This window comes from Lonchura striata, chromosome 5 (assembly GCF_046129695.1).
Source record: "Lonchura striata isolate bLonStr1 chromosome 5, bLonStr1.mat, whole genome shotgun sequence".
NCBI lineage: Eukaryota > Metazoa > Chordata > Aves > Passeriformes > Estrildidae > Lonchura > Lonchura striata.
The window spans coordinates 14,411,344-14,430,974 of NC_134607.1; the positions used below are offsets into that span (position 1 = coordinate 14,411,344).

At 39.7% G+C, this 19,631-nt stretch overlaps 1 protein-coding gene across 17 annotated transcripts in view; it reads right to left on the minus strand.

The window, feature by feature from the left end:
• The window catches only part of SOX5 (SRY-box transcription factor 5), a 609,634-nt gene that overhangs the window by 92,954 nt on the left and 497,049 nt on the right, over window positions 1-19,631 (minus strand). For 12 of the 17 annotated variants that reach the window (XM_077783333.1, XM_077783325.1, XM_077783327.1 and 9 more), the window contains one exon: window positions 4,324-4,447. In XM_077783333.1, the coding sequence (XP_077639459.1) occupies window positions 4,324-4,447 (124 nt within the window). The remainder of the gene's footprint in view (window positions 1-4,323; window positions 4,448-19,631) is intronic. The other 5 variants (XM_077783330.1, XM_077783332.1, XM_077783321.1 and 2 more) reach the window with 1 other exon arrangement.

The following is a 19,631-nucleotide window of genomic DNA, read 5'->3' on the forward strand; positions in this document are numbered from 1 at the left end:
ACCTGAGACAATCAGTGGAGCCCAAATGTGAGAGAAGCTCTGGGAAATGCAGCAATCAGACTCTGTTTGATTTTAGCATTAGCTGAAATGGAAGGTGCTCTCCTGCTGCTAAAACCAGTTTGAATAGTTGGGATACTGGGGTCAACTCCTCAAATTGGCTCATGCTGCCCGTCACTAACTTAGTTAACAACTAACCTTGAAACATCAGCCCTTTATAAAAAGATTTGCATTATATATCTATATAAATATTAAGTACTATGTGTATAATAAAATACATATAAAGAGGTTTGCATGAAAAATCAAAACATTTAAATTTCAAATAGCGCACATTGCATGAATAACTAAGTACAGGGCAAATGAGTATGTAATCAGTATTTACCTTGCTAATTGGGGACTATATATATAGCCCATCACATACTGCCAACAAAAAGTACTTTGGTTGTAAATAATAATAATAATATTAAATATTTTATACATGCAATTATATCTAGGTATGGAGGTTAAAAATTAACTGGAACCACAGATTATGAATCTTTTTCTCAAATAAAAATGTAATTCTAATAGAAGTTCCTCCCTTCATCTCTGCCAACTTTACCACCACACAATATGCCATAGAGAAAAAAGGGGAAGTGTCAACTTGTGTAAATTGTCCCTTATGTAATGCAAACCATCTGTTTAAAAAAAACAAAACAAAATGAAAACCCAAGCCACTCCTAAGCATGATCTGCTATGGAGAAAAAGAAAGAAAAGGAAATGTAGTACATCAAATTGGAAGCCAAAGACCATGACCTGCCATGTAACCATGGAGAAAATATTTACCCCTCTCCTCCCTTTATTTACCCAATTTTGAAAAATATTTGGAAAAGCATAATTGAATCATTTGCTCTGCACATAATAGAGACTGATAGTGCTGGATTTTTTTGAGCATTTCATATCTCTAGAATGTTTTCCATCAGGCTGGAACCAACCAGAGAAAACCTCTTTGTTTTCCGTAACACATCTTACAGTGATGCCACCACTGGGTTAGAAGGTCCCTAAGTCCTCAGTCACTACAACCTGGCAAAGGATGGGGGATGAAGTACCAGTAAAATTCTGCCCTGTTCTTCCATAGGTATCTGCCATGGAAGGAGTCTAAATGGATCACTGCTATTAACTGTTACAATTATTTTTGTGTTGTCTTCAGTCTAAATGCTCAGAAAACAAAGCAAGTGTAGAGAAAGCAGTGCTCTTCTTTACAGCCTCTGTCTGGTGAGTCTTGAGTCCTTTGGTAAGTACTGCCTCAGGAACCCTCCTACTTACACACTCTGAAACCATTGGGGGACTCACATTTCACCCTCTCTTGGGAGGTACAGGTAGATCAGAAAGCACTGAATAAGTTAAATTAGGCTTTGTTATCTAAGCTGAATGAAAATAAATCAGCAGTACAACGATTCATTATTTCTTTTCCTCTTTTCCACACCCTAAGTCTTGATCACACATTCTAGCTGGGATGGCTGAAGAGGCCAACAGCTCCAACCACAGCCTCCTGCAAAGCTTACCACTGTGACCAGGCTGCTTCTTTAATCCCTTCCCAACATGTTTCCATGAAGAACAATCTCAGTTTAAGCAATTTTGACAGAGTCCTTGCTGACCCAGCCTGGACAGGAGCAAGTTTGAGAATGCTTAACCAGGAAGCTTGGCCCATATGTCTCCTTCTGGAGACCTGACTACTCACAGGGGCAAGGTGCAGAGCAGTAGAAATCTCCCTTTGAATGTGTCTCCAACAGATACCCAAAGTCAAGGAGCTCTGCATCACTAGTTAGTTATGAAAATATTGGTTGTTGCAATAATTCTCTTTTCCTTCTCCCCCAAATTTTCAAATCTCATTTTTTTTTGAGGAACAGTATACAAAAACTTTTTATAGCTTTTTGTTCTTTATGAATGAAACTGAATAGTCACATGGAGTTTTTTATCATTGCTATCTGCAGGTTGTTAATACTAATAAATAGCAGAATAATCACTAGAGAATTTCCACCAATCTGCCACAGAAAATAATTCTGAAACATGTAATCAGTCCAGAAAGAAGGGCAGGTTTTCCAAAGGGACTGGGAAGATGTAGAAGTGAGATTCCATTTTTATCAGGCACATAAACTAATCTTAAAACATAGAATGGCAATCATGTACAGATGATACTGGTGGGATCTTCAGAAGTTCCTAGGAAGGCTTTGCTCCCAAAAGCAAACTCGGTGAAAATCAGGCATTTAACACATCCAGCAGCTGAGCAAATAATCTGCTGTACATTCTCTGCTGCAGTACAATGCTGTACTAAAACCCACTTCAGCTCAGTTCAAGCCAGCACAGATGACTGCACTGAAGTTTGCAGTACAAGAATTTGGTAAATACCCCTAAGACTTAGATCCTAGTGTCTTTGTCACTCTTAAGAGGAAGGTTTAGTCTCTTAATCACTCAGGTGCTTAACAAAATTTTATCCAAAGTTCTCTGGGTTATAGACTTTGCCAAGTGGACTGATACGCAGTAGGGCAAACAAAAAAAATGGAGAAATATGTTTCAGTTGTCTATCACAAACATGACTTGACGTGAACAGATTGTGGTTTGAAGGCAGCTAGGTGAAGTTTTCCAGGTGTAGCTAAACGTGTATGCGAGTTTTTTTTACTCTAGATGCTGAGTGAAAGGAAGAAACGCTTTGGACCACTGATCACTTCTCCTCAGCTTTTCAGTCAAACTCAGACAAACATGCCAGGCAACCACCAAACACAGAGCTGTCTTTTTCCACTGGCTCCTGCTCAGTCTTACATCTCGGCACACTGTTAATTCCAAGCCTTACTGCCAGAAGCAGCAGAAACTTTGCTCTTTTTGCCTTTCAATTTTCAGGGTTACACAAACACATAATGTCATATCTATTTAATAGATGTGAGGAACTACAGAACTATCGTGGAGTTAACGTGCATGCAGTACAAAGAAGGGAAAAAACCACCTCAACTCCTTCTACCCAAACTGGCCTTCACTACCATGGAAATAATATCATCTGCCAGATATGTCTAACGGTGTGCTCTGCTGACCTTTTCCAGACCCACAGTTATGATGGCATGCGTACTCAGCGTGGCTCACAGCTACACGTTTTGTAATGTGAATCGCTACTTCTCCCAGCTGAGAGAGACTGAGTGTGTGAAATCACTGGAAGAACTGAATGAGACTACGTCCTGGCGCTGCAGCTGCTGAGAGATGTGAAGTCTTCGAAACAGTATTTGCAATAGTGGTCCCAGTCTTTAAAATACCAGGAAAAGGTGTTAGTGGCCGAAGAAACTTAGTGCTCAAGTACTGTGTCTGTGATGTTCAGAAGCTGAAAGAAATCTGAAATTGTGGGCTAAGCCAGTTTAATTAAAGCAATCTTTTTATGTTCTAAGTTTACAAAAATGCAGCAGTGGCAAGTGCTCAGTAACTTAGACGAACTGATGAATTAATGAGTTAGTCAAGGATACAGTTGGATACAGTGACATGGACATAACAAACACCCATACTAGAGACAGAGAAGGGTAGAACAAGCAAGTCCTGGCTGACTCAGTAGAAAACTGATGGCAGAAGCGTTCTACAAGTGCAGGAACACAAGTCTATGAAATTCAGGCTCTAGCTAAGTTTATTCACAGAAATAAAGTTCCTTCATTATTTCTTAACTTGTACTTATTCCCATCATGTTGACAGGAAGATGAAATCCTATAGAAGACATAAATAAAATACAGAAAAAATCTGCAGAATGTAGAGAACAATACAAATCTTTCAAAGATTAAAAAAGTAGATGCTACATTTTTAAGTGTTAGGCTCTCACAAATATCCTCAGAGTTTGTGTTAGTCCATCAAACTGAAAGGCATATGCTATCTTTGATCTCTGTGCAGAACCTCCGTTGAGATTAATGTGAGCTCTGTGTGAAGAAAGAGACTAGAATAGGCCCTCAGTTCACAAATAGCAAGCAGTCTGCTTCAGGAAAAAACATGTTTTCTTACAACATGTTGAAATTTATTGGGAAGTTTCAAATAGCTTCTCTTCAGATGCAAGTTTGTGGTCATGAGCATGTTCACTTGTCAGAAAGACCTGTCAGAGAAGGTGCACAAATCCACCTCTTGTGTCAGATGTTTGGCTGTTATGTAGAAACACATGCTTCATCTCTGACAAGCTTTTCTCATACTGTAACAACTAATCCCCTGTTTCACACTCATCTCTGCAAGTTAATGGCTTTGTCCATCAATAAGGTGTTATTTCTATACAGACTGGCATGTAAGTGTGCCCTAAAATACCCACTTCCAGCTAAAAAAATCTCCAGGACTTACTGCATCCCGCCTTGTAGCTGAAGCCAGGAGGAAGGAGGAATCCTTGCTGTGCAGCTGCTGCTAGGGTTCGCTGGTCTGGAGGGAATACGGGAATCATTAATGGAGGCAGCTGACCCTGGACCTGCTGAACAGGAGAGGGAAAATCAAACACAGAATTTTCTGGGGAGGACAATGTCTGGCAATATGCTTTCTTTCACTTCTCATCTGAGAGATCTGCTCTGAATACACCTCTTCATTTTGGGGTGTTCCAGCTGCATCAACTGTTGAACTTCATCTTCATTAGCAAACACTTCATATGAATTACATGAATCCAAAATAAACTGAAATGTTTCACAAAGGCACATCTGTATCTCAATTATTCCCCCCACAGTTCATCATGACTGTCTTATCTCTCTGGCTATAGGGGGGTACTTTCTTCTCTTTTATTGAACTTTGTAGCAGTATCTGTTTCAGACAGTAGCTTTCACCCTGACTAAGCCCAAACGCAAAGAGACCTCCCTCAGAAAGGAAAAATAAGTGCATAAGTAGCACACTGCACAGCCAATACTATTTTTCTGCTCATACACTTGCACTTATTTGTACACGTGGAAAGATAAAGTCTCTAGGATGGCCAGAAAAAAGGCTGAGACCCTTATTCACAAATAAAACTGCTATGTCTGAAGTGCTAGGCATTCAACTTTGCACAGCAACTCTACACAGCCATGCAAGTCAGGAAGTGGAAAATATTATATTGTAAGTGGATAGTGCAGGGGACTAAAGCCATGCAGAAATTAGTCATCAAAGCTGGAAGTGGGCCATGGCACAACGTCTACTGCTTTTGCTTTTACCCAGTTCTGTTAATAGCTTTTATAATTGATAGAAATGGAAGCTGTCTCTTTATTTCACACAGATGAGAAACGCAGAGTTTGCTGGATTAAAATGCTGAACGACTAGTTTAAATTTAAAACCCCCACTGTACTGACCAGATTGGTCAGTGAAGAAGGACTGGCTCAGTTTTTAAGAGAGCTCATCTAGATTTTAGTGTTGCTGTAAAGCTGAGGCATCAGAGATGGATACATCTTTGAAAACTACAATTTATTTAGTGGCCTTAAGTAACTCAGAAAATCAGAGTATCAACAGACAATCTTCTATGCTGAGGGGTGCAAGAAGGTGCTACTCCCTACATTGCTGCCTGACAGCTGAACTGGCAAAAGAGAACCTGCACCAGCCCTTGGCTGCCACTGTTCAGAATACACCATTTGTACTTAATTCTATTTTCATTTAATCTCCTTAAAATCCAGGCCATGTCTTGGTTCACCCAACACCGTTACCAGGCAAAACAGTGATACAAAATTTGGGATTACCATCCCTTTCAATTTATGCTTGGAGCTGGCAACATCAATGTGTGTGCTGACTGTATAGTCTGAAACAATTTTCAGGGATAGAGTTCAAGAGCACTGTTGACAGAAATTCTTGCAGTGGGAGATTAAGATTGAGGCTGGAAGACAGAGTAGATGTAGCTCCACTTACTGAACCAGCTTGATCCATTGTTTTTTACTTCAATATTTGTCTTTCTATTCTGATCCTGCTGATTAGAAGGCATACATATTTTCAACTGACTTATGGAAGAACAAAACATATAAAATGTGATTTGTTCTTTATCTGCACACAGTTATCCTAGAGCTGTCCAATACCTGCCTTTTATTCATGTGTTTATTTTTCATTCATTTTGTTTGAGGTTTTGTGGTTTGCTTTTTTTTTTTTTTAAGACAAAGTAACTATATTCTTTTAGAACAAAAATGAACAGCCATGAGGAATTTTTGCATAGTACTCTTCTTCGGCAAAAAGCCACAGAACTTTTTTTTTAAATGGTTTCCAAGGATGAAAGTGACTTTGCCAAGTGAAGAAGCTTCAAAACAGGACTCAAAAACACTAATAGAAAGACAGATGGTTCTACTAAGTGCTTTGCTGCCAAAAAAAATGTTAAAAAAAAGTGAAAAAAATGGAGTGATGTTATTGAAGCTGACTGCACAGTTTTCTGATGACTGCAAATACTCTTGTCCCACTGCAAGTGTTAACTCTGCCTCCAGGGCTAATATAACTAAAGCACCACACACACACAAATTGTCATTGCCAAGCCCACAATGTAGCTTAAGTCTGCACTTGATTCCAAGTGACTGCCAAACACATGAGCAAAACACCACACTGAAAAATTCCCATTTAGGAAAACATTTACCAGGAAAATGCCCTTTCTTCCTAAATCTGATTGCTGCATTTCATTTTTTTTTTCAAATTGCTGCTCCTCTTTAACTCTCCAAGGGGCCTTATAGCCCCTAATTTCAAATGACACAACCCTATTTGCATTAGGGAGGTAAAAACTATGGAGCGATGAGGATGGTTTGCATGGATATAGAAATAACACAGTCAAAACAATGTGTTTTTCATTCCAGTATGGAACGTATGTAACAGCACTCAGCTACACTTCATTTTCTCCTAAACACAAATAAATGCAAACATTAGTTTATTTTAATCCGATTACCTGACACAATGTCATACAAATTATGGACTCTTCATTTTTATGGCTCATTTAACTACTACATTTTAACTCATTATGTTTATTATTATTATTAACTAGAATTGCTAGGATACAACTGCTTCAAGTGGCATTGAATACAGGCTCTCCTTCTGAGTTTTACATCTAAGGTGTTTCCTTTTTTTTTTTTTTTTTTCCTTTTCAAGATATTACTACATCAGTTAAATCTCTCAAATGTTTTTTATTATATAGCTTGCACACCTTCCAATATTTTCTGGATTGTAACTTCTTCATACTGCATTTCTAATTTGAATATAATGGACTGCAAGTCAGAGCTATTTTCCAGGCCCTTCAATTTGTCCATATGTCCATAAAAAGAAACACCTCTTCAACAATCTAGTAATTCACACAGCTGTCAAGATTCTCCACTGGCCAGCCTTTCTACATTATGACCTCTTCTCAGTTGTAATATCCTAAAGGAGAAAACTGTATTTTAAATCCTCACAAAATTCCCAATGGGTTTAAAGAGCTACAATTTCACCTTGTAACTCCTTATCTATTTTATGATGTGAGTCTGGAGGATACAGACACAATCTTCCAAATCCTGGTTTTTCATACTGTTGCCACTGTCAACTGATCACACTGTGACCTTTCATTAATTTTTTCCTCTCCTCTGCCCAGCTGTGGCAGGGGAAGGCAAGTGAGTGGGAACTGTGGTGCTTGGTGCTTGGCCAGTGTCAAAGCACCACACAAGGAAACCTTCCTAGCTGCCACTGAAAATCCAAAATAGAGACCACCCCTAAAGAACTTAACAATGCAAAAACCTGTATGAGCACATGATGAGCAACTCATAGTAAATCTGCTGTCCAAGTGGGAAACTGGGACACCCACAGCTGCCTGTAGAGCTTTTTGATTTTGAAAAGTGCCTCAATGTATCTTTATTTTGAAAAATCTGGCCCTAAATGGCTTACCATATCAAAGGGAATTTGTTGGCAAACTTGGAACCAATTCAAGCAGTTCAAGCCTGGGCCAGCATCTTCACAAATCTGTGTGTGTCCTTTATGACTTGACCATAACAAATCCAACCACACAAAGACATTGCATTCATACAGTCACAGTTGATATTTCCAGGATCCTCAGCTTGATCATAATTGTAGTATTTCCACCTAAATTCTGCTCTCCTATCTACTTTTAGGAACATACTATGGTTACCACAGCTACCTAAGCACCAAGCAGTATGTTTTTAACAGTTACCCCCAGTGTTTGTTACTAGCTCCTGCTGTGACTTCCACAAATTTAGATTGCAAACACTTGACAACTACAGTTCTATTTTCTGTAAAAAGTAATGTGTGCTTTGGGTCACAATATAAATAGCTATACAGGGAAAATAGTTTAAAGCAACATTAAGATTGCAAAGTTAGACATTCGTGGCCTAGAGAATGCCAGAATCAGGGAAGAATGTATTTATTTTTGTCCTTTATGCCCCTGCATCCAGACAGAAATATTAAAGTTCAGAGTTTCCCCTCGCACATGACTCTTGCTTAATCTAGAAGGCTCACACCATTTCTCAAGTAACATAAATCCATACTTTCAGCAAACCTAAGCCCCTAAAGTGGCAGCTGCTATTAGTTCTATCTATTTTCTCTTCATACACTTCCCCCAATTTCATTTCCGCAGCTGTTCATTACATATTTATTAGCATCAACTTTTATATAAGTTTTCCTCTCTCCAAAGTAAATATCTCAATGCATTTCCCATCATCTCTGTGTGTGTGTGTGTGTATATATATATATATATATATATATATATATATATATATATATATATATATATATGTAAAAAAGACATTTTCCAAATTTTCCACTGAGGGGCAAATACTGTTAAAGCACCCACCTCCAGCTGTTCAGAAGCAATTCTGTTCCTTTTGGTGATGGATAACAAATTACTCAGTGTGGGTAAGAGTAGCTGCTAAAAGCAACACTCTCTTCTACACCCTGACCAAACTCTGCACAGCACTTTACTCCTGAACTGTTCAGAAGATGCCCTTTAGGAGCTGCATAAGCATCTTTGTTGAAATGGACTCTTACATGATTTCTTCATGTAGAAGTGTGACTAATTTTTATTTTCATTTGCGTTATTCTCAGCTGCCTCAAATAAGTTCAGATTTTTCATTCCTACAACATTGGATGCACATGAATGATTTGATTAACTTCAAACTGTTGTACGAATATCTTCTTGCTTGTGACTTGTTTGTAAGTTAAGCATCTCTTCTACTGTTTAGGGAAGAATGCAATGCACATTTCACATGCAGCAACACAAATCTGTCCTTCAAAAATGACATGTTTAATTGCATTTGTCCCCTTTCCTCCAGAAACACTTGGCTCTCAGTGACACACACTCTGCTGAAGGACTGGATTCTTTAATTAGCACATGTGTTGGCCCTCTTTCTCTCTACCTCACCCCCCTCCCCATGTCTATCTTAAGGGAAATAAAAATATATGTCCCCATATAACTACAATCTGCTATTTTCCCTTTCAGTGATGTTTAAAATAAGAAAAGAAAATGTTTTTCTCTTCTCTGTATCAGTTCCCTGAGTTGACATAAGCATGTCCTGAGCCTACAGGGCAGGAAGCCCTGCCTATCCAGGTTATGGAATGATCCCTCTTCCCACTGAGTTTGAGGTGCCTGTTTGTGGGGTGCTTACTGAATGTCCAGGATGCAAAGCAGAAGGTGGTTGGCATGAAGTAGAGGTACATTTTTTCTTCCTAATCACCACCTGTAAGCTCTTCTGCAGTGGATGATTTGGACCTTAACTATTATTCTTCCTTTTGCTGTGTATGAGGCTTAGACCATTCATACCAGAACTTACCAAAATTTGCCCTGTCCAAACACCTGAGTTCACTCAGCAGCTCCCACTGCTCCCACAATTGTTTGCAAGCAGTGATACTGCTGACAGAAAACATGCTCTCAGAGTGCTGATCTTTTAAGGAGAATGAATGAGGGTGTTTAGGGAGACATCTCCATCACCCACACCTAACACAGGCCCCCCATTACAACTCTGGAGCACAGGACAGCTTTAGTTGGAGTGATGGTGTGGAAACAATTCTTTGTTTGGTGGAATATGGAAACAATCCCTAATAGGTATGCAACTTGGCACATGGAAAAAACAAGGAACAAACTTTCAGGAGAACTGAAATTCATCTCAGAGAAATACATAAGCATTTTTCATTTTAGAAAATTAAGGCTGAGGCTGTAAACTTTCCACCTTTGCTCAGTCCTGAAAGAAAGCCTGGGTGCCACTACCAGCATCCATCTCAAATTAATCTCATCATAAAGTATGTAAATTAACACACACAGCCTTTTTAAATAAAGAGCAGCAAAGTGCCTTAATCTGCCAAGTAATACAGACAGTAGTTGCTTCCATTTTCATAGCTTCCGTCCAAGGCTTTCCTCGTCCAGTTCATGCCACAGAACAAAATATAACATTGACAGACAAACCTCCAGCAGCACTTGGCAGGACAGAAGCCAAAAGGACCTATCACATTAAGAACAACCCTTGGACACTTCCAAAGGAAAAAGGCAGTTCATTTATTGTTCATTTGTTCATATCTGTAACCAAAATAACTTCAAAACATTTTTTAAAATATTTGATTTAGTAAGGAAGAAACAGAGAGGAGAAAAAAGCAGTAAGATGACTTTTTTTTTGCACTGGGATGAGGTTTAACAAGTATTCATGCTTGTGCATCCTAGTATGTAAGTTACATATAAGGGAAATTCTGCCACAAAGACACTGAAACAAACAGACTAGCTGAAGAGACTACCTGAAATAAAAAGTACATAAACTGGAATTCATTCCAGCAGGCAGCTGTTTTAAGACAAAAGCCTAAGAGTTCACACAGGGAGGGCTGCTCCAGACTACGCAACAGCCCAGTGAGTGGGGTTCTCTGGCCAAATCAGGACCTTCAGAGCAAGTGACTGTAATTCAGGTAACAGCTACACTGGAAGACCGAAGTGCACTCTAAAAATAACCCTTTCTAATTCCAGCTCAAGAGCAACATTAAAAATAATTTGCTCTTTCATTTTTGTAAGAGAAAAAGGTTGTTTGGTGGATTGAGCTATTTGTTTTATGAAGAGGCTGAAGTTACCAAATGGGCTTTTGAGGCACAGTTTTGGCCAAATCATCTTATTTCCCCTTACCTAATACTCACACAAACACTGAGTTTCTCATGGCATAGCTTCAAAGCACCTGAGCACCTTGTTTAAATGTTAGAACCCTTCCTAAAAGAATAAACCAGGACTGTAAGGGAAATCTGCCACAAACTTCTGGCTGTCAAAACTGCTGATTTTTATGCTGTATTGTTCTTTATTTGTATTTTTGCTGGCTACCAGCAAGCTGCTCCTAAGTGCAACCGTCATGATCAAGAGTTAATCCACGAAGTCACTTTGTTCAAAGTGGAAAATCTCTGAATTTCCAGGAATGCCTGGTGCTACCTTGCAGCATATGACAGAGCACAGTTTCCATATGCCTGGCTAATGCTCTCCCCAGTGAGCTGTGGGCTAGTGCTGATGGCTCCAGCAGAAAGCTATCCACTGAAACATTTGTCAAGGAAAAGAAAACAGGCGTGAGGTTTCCTGATGTGATTTAGCAGACAGCATGTAGGATAATTCCTTGAGCAGCACATGTACTCTTTTCTACAGTTAGCTGGTGTATGATAGATGGGTTCAGTTATTCAAAATATAATGATGAACTATGGGCTTATTTGTACATGCCAGGAAGAATCAGGGATACAAAGCAATATACCTCCCTTGTCATTGTTGACAGCAGCCTTTCAGAAGTCATCTGTGTAATTTTTCTACACTGGGTAAAGGGGCTGAAGTGGCTGAGTTTTGCCATGTGTGTGCTAACCCAGCTCTCTTTCCTTTCAGAGTCACTTCTTAGGTAACTCAGTGCTCTCAATTTTACCAGATCCAAAGCTTTTGTGCAAGAGCATCATGTCTTGCTGTCAGAGGAGCTCTGGAATGCAGGTCTGGTAGGAGGCACTGCTGCAGAGGAAGCAGGGAAGAGCACACAGGGTAGCTTTGCTATCAGGGGATGCTTCTATTTGAGGATGTCCGAGTGCTCCAGAGAGGAGTGTGGAATCAAGAGGACTTTTCTTGTAGGAGCACAGGGTTTTCTCAAGCTTGACTCTGCAAATCTTAAAATTATAAATCAATGACTAGAGTACAAAAACAGGAGGAATGGGTGGGAAGGCTCAGAACTGGCATGGAATTCAAAGAGAGGGAGAAGGGGAAGAGGAATAATCCAAAAATGACTTTTCAAGAACTTCCATGAATGTTGGAAGTCAACAGATTCAGTTGAGGATAAGGAAGTTAATAAGTAAATGAACAGGAAATAAACTCTAGTGTTGCATACCATCACAGGCTGTTTGCTGACAGGTAAGTTCTGTGACCTGAGAGAAATGCCCCACCTTGCCATCTCTTCAGTGCTTCCAAGGCACCTTTGGGCTCATCCTGACACCAAAGTATTGTTGTGTTCAACAATGTTTCTGTGCAAAGGATGCAAACAGGACCATAAAATGCTCAGCTACAAAACAGCCCAAAACGGTTTTCAGGTTGAGAATGCAGCTTAAGTAATTAAATCTAAGTAATTTTCTAAAATAGTATCCAAATAGCTTCTAAATATTTTCTAAAGTTATTCTAACCATGGTTCTTACTTGTGTGTAGACTGAAGGAATGCAGCTTTTGGGGAGTGAGCTCATTCACAAAAGATTTCTTTAGTGCATTTTCCTGAAAATATCAAGAAATGGGTGGCAAGAGCACAGCTGATAAAATTACACTTTAAAAAGTGGTATTTTTTGTCATTTGAAGTTATTCAAAGGCATCTGTCTTAAGGCCAGCTGTAAAACTCTCCCTACCCCTTATCGATTTTTCCATAATATATTCAAACACTAGTAACTAATTATTTTGATGTATAAATTGCACCAGTATTTTTCAGTATTGTTCCAAAACCCCAGATCCTTAAACTGAAACAGGGAGAACAGTTCCAATTAGGAAACCACTGCAGTTAAGAGATGATAGCCAGTCCCATGATCTCATTTCTAACACAATGCTAAGGGTATTCTTTCAAACAAACCCCTAAGGCTTCAAGATGTATTTTTCACTCAGTATCTCTTTGACAAATGGAATATCATTAATTAAAAAAAAAAAAATAAAGCAATTCCAGTGTGTAGGTGATGGGGAAGAAATAGGGGTTATTTAATATCATGTAATGGGCAGAAATTCAAAACCCATTCAGCTGCTGAATAGTGCAATGCTATAAACAAACAAGAAAGTCTTATCAAAGTCATTCTCTTAAAACCATCCTACTAGAAAAAGAGAGAAAAAAATATACTTAAAGGACTAAAAAAAAAAAGTGTCTGCACTTAGAGTCATTGCCTCCTCTTACCTTCTTTAAATAGGGACATAGTTAATAAAACTGCATACAAAGCAATGAACTACAGGGGAAAAAAACATCCTTCATGGTTTGATCAGTGTAGGCTCTTGCAGAATTGGGTCTGCTCATAAAACCTTAGACTAAAATCCACTGACTAAACCCTTTGAATGACCCCTCTTCTTCCCCCAATTTTATTATTATTAAATCAGATACATGTTTCAGGGTAAGTATGGTCTCCAGTGACATAAGTTTTAGAGCACAAGTAGTTACAACTCAGTGTCATTCTTTTCTGAAGACAATATATTATCATTACTACTCTCATCATCATCACTGTTACTGCTGTATATTGAGTTTCTCTGCTTTCTGTAAGATCTTAAAAATCCCTGCACAATGAACAAATGGCCAGGAAAATTCTGACCACATGTTATTAGAAATCCTTACAGCAAACACAGCTTTTAGTATTGGACAGCCTCTAATTACTGCCCAGGGAAATGCATAATAAAGACCTCTTTTCAATCTCTCAGCTGTTCAGACTTGTTTCTGACTGTCTCTTCTGCCAGTGGAATTGTTCCTTGGCAGAGTTCAGGTTTGCCATCAAAAGTTTGATTTCGAAAGCAAAACAGACTCAAATTGCAGAACAAGTACTATTTCAGCAGATACGTCACTACTCTTCCATTCATGTCCTGATGCTTTTTGTACCCTTGTTAACAAAATCCTCATAAAAAAAATGCTATTCACAAGGATTTTGTTTGGGAACATTTTTTGAATAGGGCTGAAGACAGTCTCTAATTTTGTGCCTACAATCTAGTGACAGCAATACAGTTAAAGCACAATTTACTGTAGATAGAGTGATAAAATTTAGACATGTCATCATCTGATTTCTGTGTACAGCCAGGTAAGCAGCTAGCCAAATTCTGCAGCTTTTTACTCCACGAAATTGCAGGAACAAATATTGTGATTGCCAAAACATTGTATCTTTCTCTCCTTTGCTGTCACCTTCACTTCTCCCTTGTCTTCCTCTACCCCTTTTATTATTAAAAATATGAGGAAAACCACAAAAAGGGGAAAAGAAAAGAAAAAAAAAAATAGGACTATATGCACTTGTTTTCTTGGCACTTGTAGATCTAGACAATGCAATGGAGAAGAAAACTGCCTACCTCACAAGGGCACCTATCATCATAAATCGGTTTTTAATTTCTCTGGTGGATTACAGCAATCAGATAAACACTTGCTGCCTGCCTGCCCTCGATGCTGCTGCTTGAATGGGCATGTCCCAAGGTGTGGCTGGGCGTGGCAGCCCCATCCACCAGCCCCAATCATCCCTGACAGGTGTGCAGACGGGCAAAAGAGAGCAGCATTCACAAGCACAACACATGCATAATGCATGAAAAAGCAGGATCTCACCAGAGGGGGAAAAGCACAGCATAATGAAAAAGAATAATCTTTGGGTATTTTCTTCCTAGTCTGAAGTAGTTCTTGAATGTACATTCATTTTTTTTCTGGCTTGACTGCCTTTAAATATACACATAGCATACTCCTAGATCAATTTTTAAGCCACTATAGGTATTAGAGGACAATTTACATGTGATTTGCATTTTTTTCCCCCTGACTGTGGTTTTGGTAAGTCTTCCACTAATGACTGTTCTTTTGGCCAGCAACATAAATGCTGTAATCACACAATTATTGTGCTGGGAACAGTTTAATTCAGCATTTTGTTCTCAACCACAGAACAATTACTCAACAATTTTGGTTAACCACACTAGCTTGCTGCCTGGAGAGGAAGCAGAATATTCACAAAATCTATTGTCTTCCATAAAGGCAGTGAGAAGATTATTATCTATTATAACTTCCAGCATCTCTTTGGGGTGCTTCCACATACTCCCCATTAATGAAAATAAACTATAAGCAGCACGCTCTATTGGCACATTCATCCTTACCTGTTGAGTGCTTTTAATTGTGCATTTGCACACTGAAGGGAAAGGTAGATGGGATATGTCTGGGAGAGAAGGATGCAAGGAAGCACTGTAAAAAGCTCTGAAATTACTACAGTTGATATTATCCATCTCTTCTAGGCATAAACCTTGGGCACTCAGGCTTTGTTTAAGTTCTGCCCTTAAGCCATCCATTTCTCTTTAGCAATAAAAGGAATTTTCTGATCAGTTGATTTACTCCTAGTACTGTTTCTATGGAAAGACCAACACTCACCAGGCTTTGTGTGGTAGACCTGACTTCCAATAAAGCGAAATGAAGTTCTGAGACCTCAGCAGGAATGGATTTAAGCTAGCAAGCCAAGTTATCAGGATCCTTACAAATTTTCTGCTCCAAAATTCAATTCTGGAAACATTTTACCCAAGCAAATATAAATATTTTAGTAATTCCATTTCCACTCTTGTTTTTTGTTTTGTCTTGCCAGTCACTGGGAATATTTTCATTCAGAGCTGTGAATCTAAAAAGTACAACTCTGGCAGTGCTGCTGAACGAGTAAAATTAAACTAATTAAACAAAACTGACTCAATAAACTTAATTTGACAGTTAGATCAGAAAGGAAAACAGCAGTAAACTTGATGAAAACATCAAGTAGTAAATGATTTTTTAAATGCCTTTAGTTTTAAGAAGCATTCCGCTCAGAAAAGGGACTTTGTAATAATCATAATTTTTTTAAAGGCAAAAATTGACCTGTAGGAACTTTGTGTTGAGTCCTTGCTCTGCTGAAGTCAATACAAATTGATCCCAATTGCATTCAGCAGAAACAATGAAAAAAATTCATTTAATATACATATAATAATTTAATGTAATTTTTTTAAAGGATAAGGCATCTAAGGAGCAGAACACAAGTTCAAATGTCCTCACCAGCAGGACACTGAGATATTATCATTATTGGAGACAGCTATTTTTGTCCTCCATTTATGACATGAGCAGTACATCTTGTTTTGCTTAAAGCCCAATTTCAGCAGATGAGGAGACAGGCCTTGTCTCTCATGAGGTGGGGGAGAAACAGTGGAAATTGCAATAAAGACACAGAAGTCCCAGTCCAGTTCTTTCAATTTCTTAAGCTTTCACCATGACACGTCATTAAAACAAAGCAAAACAAAACAAAACAAAAAAAAAAAAAAGGAAAAAAATACTATTCCCGTTTATTAACTGGTGTGTGTGGGAAAGGAAGGCACTGCTCTTCACAACCCGCCCACTGTGCCCCAGGCACCTTTGGGGTGGTGCCAAAGCTGCTCTGCCTCATTTCTGGATTGCGGTGACCCTTGGGCAGGAGCTCAGCTTTGAGGTGTTTAACCCCGGGCAGATCTAGGGCAGGCACAAGAGGAGAAACACAAAGCTCTCAGATCACACCAGCAGGTGCTGTGCATGATCAGATCCCTCAAAGCTTCAGATCCAAGACTCTTAAAGGGTCTGTCTAAAGGGTATCTGGACAAGACATGCCTGGGAACTCCAGAAGTGCTTCTGGGTCTCTCCATTTGGATGTTCCCAAAGGCTATCCGAGTACTGCTACCACAGAGTAGATTCTCTTTTTTGATGTTATCCTAAGCCATGCAGGTAAGAATTCTACAGAAAAATACCTTTCCAAAAGAGTTGCAACTATGTTAGGGTTCCTAAGGATGCCTTGAGAATGCTGCCCTTCTGGCAGAATTAAAGAATAAAGCAGGGATTTATTAAAAGGATCTCCTCCATGGATCCACCTTGGGCAGCACAAGAGCCCAGCCAAAGCTACACCCAAGATGAACCAAAATGGGCACAAAATGCACGAGCGCTCATGGGGTCTCTCACTTTGATCAGTTCTGCTCCATTTGCATTTTGGAGTTCATTGTCCAATTCCAGCTTTAGCCCATGAAGTCCCATCCTGCTTATTTTTATCTCCCCAGCCCATGTTGTTTGTGCTCTTGGGCATGAGATTTGGATCATTTGTCCTTGGTCCCCAGCTGGGGAAGGAATTGTTTTGTCTCCCTGCTCTGTGAAGAGAGTTCACCATCCCCTAATAAGAAGCCCAAATCCACACACTAAAGCAGCACAGGATCTGAAAAATATAAAAGTTAAAACCTGAGGCATCACTAATACTGTTGTCATATCCTTTGCAGGAAAGGCAATAAAAAGATAGTGATGCAATACAACAACACGTTTGTATCTGTGCATGGACATCACTCACAAAATACCAGCTTCCTTCCTGCAGCCAAATGCTTTTTAATAAAACAATCTCCTTGGCACCTTAAAGGAATGGTTGAGGACATAAACTGTTGGCTAACCCAGTGGCCTTGAAACCTGCAATGTACATTAGTACATTAGTAACCCTTCAGTATCTCATTAAAAAAATCAGTAAGTAATGATACGTCTAAGGTGTGGTAAGGGATGAAAAACTATCCAAAGTCTTTGGGTTCAATACCTTTCTCCAAAAAGAAAAGGATTATTTTAGCAGTCTGAGCCTAAAATATTTTGCCAGCAGTGAATTTGTTCACTAAAATGTGACCCATTCTGAATACACTGGGTCCCTTTAAGACTAAAAGTAAGAGCTGTGTGCTCTGAGCCTTTTCATTAGGATGACTCCCTCATTCACAGGCTGCCTGGATTGTATGGCTGGCTTATGGTAGCACTCTAAATTAGTACTCACACATTGAAGAGCTTATACAATTGCAGTAGTCCATATCCAGTAAAACTACCTTGGTGCCTTGAATAATGGGCCTTGCTAAGTCCCTAACAGTTCTGTAAGAATCTCCAAACAGCTGCACACAACACATGACCTGTGCCATCCTTACAATACCTGCTAACCATGAAAGCAAGCTTTGGGAAATATTTCCTCTTCACCCTCCCCATTGGACAGCATCAATCCCTTTGCTTTTTTGAGAACAAGGGGATTTTGTTTTCCCCCTCTTTTTTCTTACTTTGTTTTTTTTTTCCTTTTTCTTTCCAAGCAGCTCTCCACTGATCATCCTTCACACTTTAGCCTCTGCCCCACAACACTCCGGACAATAGCACTGGTTCCATCTGTGCTCCCCATTAACGCCCTGGTAATCCTCTCGGAACAGCTGGGTGCTGTGTCTGTGAGCACACACACTCCTTCCCCAGGATCCTTTGGCTACAATTACGCTGAGCTTGTGCTTATTTCAAGGTCCTGCCTGCAAATGCCTTTCCGGGGGTCCCCCAGGGCTGCAGGGCAGAATGCCCTGATGCAACAAACTGAACAATGTGTCCAGACACACAGGCTCAGCTGAAAACATGCTGCTTACTCACCTCTGTGCCCAGCAGCACTTGCAAGGCATTTCACAAATGACAATATTAGTGACAAGCTTCAAACTCCCACCATGCCATTAAGGAACCATGAAGAAGCATCTCCAGTTAATCAGATGGTTTCAATATTTATTTTACAGCCAGAAGTGCTGCAGTGCCTGAAGTTTAGCTTAGAAGCCTTTTTTCAAGAGCTACAGTGATTCGGCTCTGTCCTAGAACAGCATCTGGTCAAGAGAATGATCTAGCAATGTCTGTCCTGAAATGACTGAACGTTAGGGAAGGACCAGCAGAGCACACCCACAGGCTGGTTTAGCTGTGTACCTTGATTTTCCCAGGGATTTAACTTGCCCCAGATTCAGCCACTGGATTAAACCTCCATGACATTTCAATATGCTCAATACGTAGTCAGAAAAACGCAGGCGTAACTAAGTTAATGATCTTCACAAGAAGTCCACGCTGATATTCCAATAAAATTTCACAGTGAGTCCTACAGACACAAATGCACCTAATGCACTACAGCGCGATGCATGTTTACCAGTTTCTGTACCCACATATGCATCATCTGTGCTCACACAGACACATAAACACACACGTTTCTGCAGAAGTGTGTGCACATGTCTCACACATCACACAAGTGAATGAGAGGAGCTATCTCTAAACCTCCTTTCTGGTATTTATTTCAAAATGGAAATGTGTGTGTATGTGCACATGTACTGGTATTTACACATATATTTATACACACCGTACCCACGAAACAGATGCCCTGTGCACAGGAGTCCACTTGCATATGCAAAGCAGGCAGGCATGTACCAGAGGAGAGATGGTGCTACCCAGGGGAAAATCCAGCTCAGAACACAAACAGCATTTAGCATGTACATCTGACAGCTTCGCTCACACAGCACACGCTCTCCTGAGCGGGGATGGAATCCTGCAGCCCCACATCTCCTGGAAGTGTATTTTCTCTGCAGTCCACTGACAGACACGTGCCTTTCCCTTCCCAACTTCTCATGTAGTAATACCCACATCCACTGCTAGGCCAGAGGGACTTTGGAGCTTTTCTGTTTTGCAGCCCATAAGAGGTAAAATGGAAGTGTTTCTATGAAGCACCCTGCCAGAAAGATAGAGATGGCTATT